We start from the raw sequence: 6565 nt of genomic DNA on the forward strand, positions 1-6565 counted from the left end.
GAGAATTCCACAGGTTCACCACTCTCTGGGTGAAGAAATTCCTCCTCATTTCTGTCCTAAATGGTCTATCCCTTATCCTTAGACTGTGACCCCTGGTTCTGGACTCCCCGACCATCGGGAACATTCTTCCTGCATCTAGTCTGTCCAGTCCTGTCAGAATTTTATAAGTTTCGATGAGATCTCCTCATTCTTCTAAACTCTAGCGAGTGCAAGCCCAATCGACCCAATCTCTCCTCATACGTCATTCCTGCCACCCCAGGTATCAGCCTGGTGAATCTTCGCTGAACTCCTTCCATGGCAAGAACATCCTTCCTCAGATTAGGCGACCAAAACTGCACACAATACTCAAGATGTGGTCTCACCAAGGCCCTGTACAACTGCAGCAAGACATCCTTGCTCCTGTACTCAAACCCTCTTGCTACGATGGCCAACATACCATTTGCCTTCTTAACCGCCTGCTGCACCTGCATGCTTACCTTCAGCGACTGGTGCACAAGAACACCCAGGTCTCGTTGCACTTCCCCTTCTCCCAATCTATTGCCATTCAGATAATACTCTGCCTTCCTGTTTTTACTACCAAAGTGGATAACCTCACATTTATCCACGTTATATTGCATCTGCCATGCTTCTGCCCAGTCACCCAACCTGTCCAAATCGTCCTGGAGTTTCTCGGCATCCTCCTCACAGCACATGCCCACCCAGCTTTGTGTCGTCTGCAAATTTGGAGATATTACATCCAGTTCCCTTGTCTAGATCATTAATATATATTGTGAATAGCTGGGGTCCTAGCACCAATCCCTGCAGTACCCCACTAGTCACTGCCTGCCACTCGGAAAAAGACCCGTTTATTCCAACTCTTTGCTTTCTGTCTGCCAACCAGTTCTCTATCCAAGTCAATACCTTGCCCCCTGTAAATGAGTGAGCAGCCTGCCAACCTGAACCAGGCCAGAGGCTGCTTAAATATGCAACTAGAGGTCCTGTACCAATTGTACGAATGGTAGCGTGTACGCTCCACCCAAGCATTGAGCGGTTTAACTGGCAGTCTTTAAAGCGACCGTCGCTGTTCGCTCGAGAAACAGCCAGGAGGGGCGACGGAGGGGGGGGAAGTGGGGCGACGGAGGGGGGGGGGGAAGTGGGGCGACGGAGGGGGGGGAAGTGGGGCGACGGAGGGGGGGGAAGTGGGGCGACGGAGGGGGGGGGAAGTGGGGCGACGGAGGGGGGGGAAGTGGGGCGACGGAGGGGGGGGAAGTGGGGCGACGGAGGGGGGGGAAGTGGGGCGACGGAGGGGGGGGAAGTGGGGCGACGGAGGGGGGGGAAGTGGGGCGACGGAGGGGGGGGAAGTGGGGCGACGGAGGGGGGGGAAGTGGGGCGACGGAGGGGGGGGAAGTGGGGCGACGGAGGGGGGGGAAGTGGGGCGACGGAGGGGGGGGAAGTGGGGCGACGGAGGGGGGGGAAGTGGGGCGACGGAGGGGGGGGAAGTGGGGCGACGGAGGGGGGGGAAGTGGGGCGACGGAGGGGGGGGAAGTGGGGCGACGGAGGGGGGGGAAGTGGGGCGACGGAGGGGGGGGAAGTGGGGCGACGGAGGGGGGGGAAGTGGGGCGACGGAGGGGGGGGAAGTGGGGCGACGGAGGGGGGGGAAGTGGGGCGACGGAGGGGGGGGAAGTGGGGCGACGGAGGGGGGGGAAGTGGGGCGACGGAGGGGGGGGAAGTGGGGCGACGGAGGGGGGGGAAGTGGGGCGACGGAGGGGGGGGAAGTGGGGCGACGGAGGGGGGGGAAGTGGGGCGACGGAGGGGGGGGAAGTGGGGCGACGGAGGGGGGGGAAGTGGGGCGACGGAGGGGGGGAAGTGGGGCGACGGAGGGGGGGAAGTGGGGCGACGGAGGGGGGGGAAGTGGGGCGACGGAGGGGGGGGAAGTGGGGCGACGGAGGGGGGGGAAGTGGGGCGACGGAGGGGGGGGAAGTGGGGCGACGGAGGGGGGGAAGTGGGGCGACGGAGGGGGGGAAGTGGGGCGACGGAGGGGGGAAGTGGGGCGACGGAGGGGGAAGTGGGGCGACGGAGGGGGGGAAGTGGGGCGACGGAGGGGGGGAAGTGGGGCGACGGAGGGGGGGAAGTGGGGCGACGGAGGGGGGGAAGTGGGGCGACGGAGGGGGGGAAGTGGGGCGACGGAGGGGGGGAAGTGGGGCGACGGAGGGGGGGAAGTGGGGCGACGGAGGGGGGGAAGTGGGGCGACGGAGGGGGGGGAAGTGGGGCGACGGAGGGGGGGAAGTGGGGCGACGGAGGGGGGGAAGTGGGGCGACGGAGGGGGGGGAAGTGGGGCGACGGAGGGGGGGAAGTGGGGCGACGGAGGGGGGGGAAGTGGGGCGACGGAGGGGGGGAAGTGGGGCGACGGAGGGGGGGGAAGTGGGGCGACGGAGGGGGGGGAAGTGGGGCGACGGAGGGGGGGAAGTGGGGCGACGGAGGGGGGGGAAGTGGGGCGACGGAGGGGGGGGAAGTGGGGCGACGGAGGGGGGGAAGTGGGCGACGGAGGGGGGGAAGTGGGGCGACGGAGGGGGGGGAAGTGGGGCGACGGAGGGGGGGGAAGTGGGGCGACGGAGGGGGGGAAGTGGGGCGACGGAGGGGGGGGAAGTGGGGCGACGGAGGGGGGGGAAGTGGGGCGACGGAGGGGGGGAAGTGGGGCGACGGAGGGGGGGAAGTGGGGCGACGGAGGGGGGGAAGTGGGGCGACGGAGGGGGGGGAAGTGGGGCGACGGAGGGGGGGGAAGTGGGGCGACGGAGGGGGGGAAGTGGGCGACGGAGGGGGGGGAAGTGGGGCGACGGAGGGGGGGAAGTGGGGCGACGGAGGGGGGGAAGTGGGGCGACGGAGGGGGGGGGAAGTGGGGCGACGGAGGGGGGGAAGTGGGGCGACGGAGGGGGGGAAGTGGGGCGACGGAGGGGGGAAGTGGGGCGACGGAGGGGGGAAGTGGGGCGACGGAGGGGGGGAAGTGGGGCGACGGAGGGGGGGAAGTGGGGCGACGGAGGGGGGGAAGTGGGGCGACGGAGGGGGGGAAGTGGGGCGACGGAGGGGGGGAAGTGGGGCGACGGAGGGGGGGAAGTGGGGCGACGGAGGGGGGGAAGTGGGGCGACGGAGGGGGGGGAAGTGGGGCGACGGAGGGGGGGAAGTGGGGGCGACGGAGGGGGGGAAGTGGGGCGACGGAGGGGGGGAAGTGGGGCGACGGAGGGGGGGAAGTGGGGCGACGGAGGGGGGGAAGTGGGGCGACGGAGGGGGGGAAGTGGGGCGACGGAGGGGGGGAAGTGGGGCGACGGAGGGGGGAAGTGGGGCGACGGAGGGGGGGAAGTGGGGCGACGGAGGGGGGGAAGTGGGGCGACGGAGGGGGGGAAGTGGGGCGACGGAGGGGGGGAAGTGGGGCGACGGAGGGGGGGAAGTGGGGCGACGGAGGGGGGGAAGTGGGGCGACGGAGGGGGGGAAGTGGGGCGACGGAGGGGGGGAAGTGGGGCGACGGAGGGGGGGAAGTGGGGCGACGGAGGGGGGGAAGTGGGGCGACGGAGGGGGGGGAAGTGGGGCGACGGAGGGGGGGAAGTGGGGCGACGGAGGGGGGGAAGTGGGGCGACGGAGGGGGGGAAGTGGGGCGACGGAGGGGGGGAAGTGGGGCGACGGAGGGGGGGAAGTGGGGCGACGGAGGGGGGGAAGTGGGGCGACGGAGGGGGGGGAAGTGGGGCGACGGAGGGGGGGAAGTGGGGCGACGGAGGGGGGGAAGTGGGGCGACGGAGGGGGGGAAGTGGGGCGACGGAGGGGGGGAAGTGGGGCGACGGAGGGGGGGAAGTGGGGCGACGGAGGGGGGGAAGTGGGGCGACGGAGGGGGGGAAGTGGGGCGACGGAGGGGGGGAAGTGGGGCGACGGAGGGGGGAAGTGGGGCGACGGAGGGGGGGAAGTGGGGCGACGGAGGGGGGGAAGTGGGGCGACGGAGGGGGGGAAGTGGGGCGACGGAGGGGGGGAAGTGGGGCGACGGAGGGGGGGAAGTGGGGCGACGGAGGGGGGGAAGTGGGGCGACGGAGGGGGGGAAGTGGGGCGACGGAGGGGGGGAAGTGGGGCGACGGAGGGGGGGAAGTGGGGCGACGGAGGGGGGGAAGTGGGGCGACGGAGGGGGGGGAAGTGGGGCGACGGAGGGGGGGAAGTGGGGCGACGGAGGGGGGGAAGTGGGGCGACGGAGGGGGGGAAGTGGGGCGACGGAGGGGGGGAAGTGGGGCGACGGAGGGGGGGAAGTGGGGCGACGGAGGGGGGGGAAGTGGGGCGACGGAGGGGGGGGAAGTGGGGCGACGGAGGGGGGGAAGTGGGGCGACGGAGGGGGGGAAGTGGGGCGACGGAGGGGGGGAAGTGGGGCGACGGAGGGGGGGGAAGTGGGGCGACGGAGGGGGGGAAGTGGGGCGACGGAGGGGGGGAAGTGGGGCGACGGAGGGGGGGAAGTGGGGCGACGGAGGGGGGGAAGTGGGGCGACGGAGGGGGGGGAAGTGGGGCGACGGAGGGGGGGAAGTGGGGGCGACGGAGGGGGGGAAGTGGGGCGACGGAGGGGGGGAAGTGGGGCGACGGAGGGGGGGAAGTGGGGCGACGGAGGGGGGGAAGTGGGGCGACGGAGGGGGGGAAGTGGGGCGACGGAGGGGGGGAAGTGGGGCGACGGAGGGGGGGAAGTGGGGCGACGGAGGGGGGAAGTGGGGCGACGGAGGGGGGGAACTGGGGCGACGGAGGGGGGGAACTGGGGGCGACGGAGGGGGGGAACTGGGGCGACGGAGGGGGGGAACTGGGGCGACGGAGGGGGGGGAACTGGGGCGACGGAGGGGGGGAACTGGGGCGACGGAGGGGGGGAACTGGGGCGACGGAGGGGGGAAGTGGGGCGACGGAGGGGGGGAACTGGGGCGACGGAGGGGGGGAAGTGGGGCGACGGAGGGGGGGAAGTGGGGCGACGGAGGGGGGGAACTGGGGCGACGGAGGGGGGGAACTGGGGCGACGGAGGGGGGGGAAGTGGGGCGACGGAGGGGGGGAATGGGGCGACGGAGGGGGGGAAGTGGGGCGACGGAGGGGGGAAGTGGGGCGACGGAGGGGGGGAACTGGGGCGACGGAGGGGGGGAACTGGGGCGACGGAGGGGGGGGAACTGGGGCGACGGAGGGGGGGAACTGGGGCGACGGAGGGGGGGGAACTGGGGCGACGGAGGGGGGGACGGAGGGGGGGAACTGGGGCGACGGAGGGGGGGAACTGGGGCGACGGAGGGGGGGAACTGGGGCGACGGAGGGGGGGAACTGGGGCGACGGAGGGGGGCGGGAGGGCCTGCGGAGGGCGGGGAACAGGGGCGAAAGGGGGATGGGGAAAAGGGAATGGGGATGAGGAATGGGGGGGATGGCGAGTAGTTGCGGTATGGGGAATGTGGGGGTAGGGTTGGGGGTCCGGGAGTGCGAGGCCGGGCCCGGTCCATCCGCCCAGCTGTTTATTTTCGAATTCGCTCGCAGTTCGGCCGCCATTTGCCGCCGGGATCGGGCGCGGCTCCCGGGAGCCCCTCACCTGGCACCACGCACAGCAGGATTGCCAGCGCCGCCACCCGGAGCCGCGCCCCGCTCCTCCTCATGGTCGGTGCAGCGACAGGCGGCTCGGCAACGCACCAACCGCTGCCCCGCGAACCCGGCCGCCGGGCACACAGAGAGCGGAAACCAGCGAGCATGCGCTGCGCTGCCGTCTCCCGCCTCAACCACCCTCACTGCGCAGCCGCACTGCCGGCTCCCGCCTCAACCACACTCACTGCGCAGGCGCACTTCCGGCTCACGCCCCACCACACTCACTGCGCAGGCGCACTTCCGGTTCCCGCCCCAACCACCGTCACTGCGCTGCCGCGTTGCCGGCTCCCGCCCCACCCACCCTCACTGCGCAGCCGTACTGCCGGCTCCCGCCCCACCCACCCTCACTGCGCAGCCGGACTGCTGGCTCCCGCCGCACCCACCCTCACTGCGCAGGCGCACTGCCGGCACCCCTCTCAACCACCCTCACTGCGCAGCCGCATTGCCGGCTACCGCACTTACTGTGAGGGCCTGAGACGCCCGTCGTGCGTTCGACGCCATCTCGCCGACGGCTTCTTCTTATGTTCAAAACGCCTTTGCTAGGGGCGGTTCGTTAGCCTTTGCCACAAATGTGTCTGTTGGATTTAATTTTTGGAGCTGGGCCGGGCAACAACCTGCAGACTCGACGCCCCTCCCCCCCCCTGCTCGGATTAACAGGCCGCTTCCCGGGCCTGGGCTTATATTTCCCCCCCTCAGCATTCCGGAGGCACTGCTCCCTGTGAGACACCCGGGCCCACTCCTCAATCACCCCAACACCCTCCCCTCAGAACCTTCCCGTGCAAGCGCAGGAGATAGAAACATAGAAGATAGGAGCAGAAGTAGGCCATTCAGCCCTGCTCCGCCATTCAATGAGATCATGGCTGATCATCCAAACCCTAGCACCCGGTCCCTACACCGACAGCCATCCCACCCAAGCCCTATCCCCGTAACCCCAGGTATTTAATCCCCCCTAACACTAAGGCCAATT

The 6565-nt window shown here is 70.5% G+C and overlaps 1 protein-coding gene across 4 annotated transcripts in view; it reads right to left on the reverse strand.

Annotated features, from left to right (window-relative positions):
* The window catches only part of LOC147100954 (zona pellucida-binding protein 2-like), a 46146-nt gene extending 40304 nt beyond the window's left edge, over positions 1 to 5842 (reverse strand). For 2 of the 4 annotated variants that reach the window (XM_085966059.1, XM_085966058.1), the window contains exon 1: positions 5549 to 5757. In XM_085966059.1, the coding sequence (XP_085822185.1) occupies positions 5549 to 5705 (157 nt within the window). In that variant the 5' untranslated portion in view covers positions 5706 to 5757. Of the gene's footprint in view, positions 1 to 5548; positions 5760 to 5823 lie in introns of those variants that run through there. The other 2 variants (XM_085966061.1, XM_085966060.1) reach the window with 2 other exon arrangements.
* Positions 5843 to 6565: the final 723 nt, after the last annotated feature.

The sequence above is a fragment of the Somniosus microcephalus genome, chromosome 24 (assembly GCF_052327205.1).
Source record: "Somniosus microcephalus isolate GS21.2 chromosome 24, FLI_Smic_1.0, whole genome shotgun sequence".
NCBI lineage: Eukaryota > Metazoa > Chordata > Chondrichthyes > Squaliformes > Somniosidae > Somniosus > Somniosus microcephalus.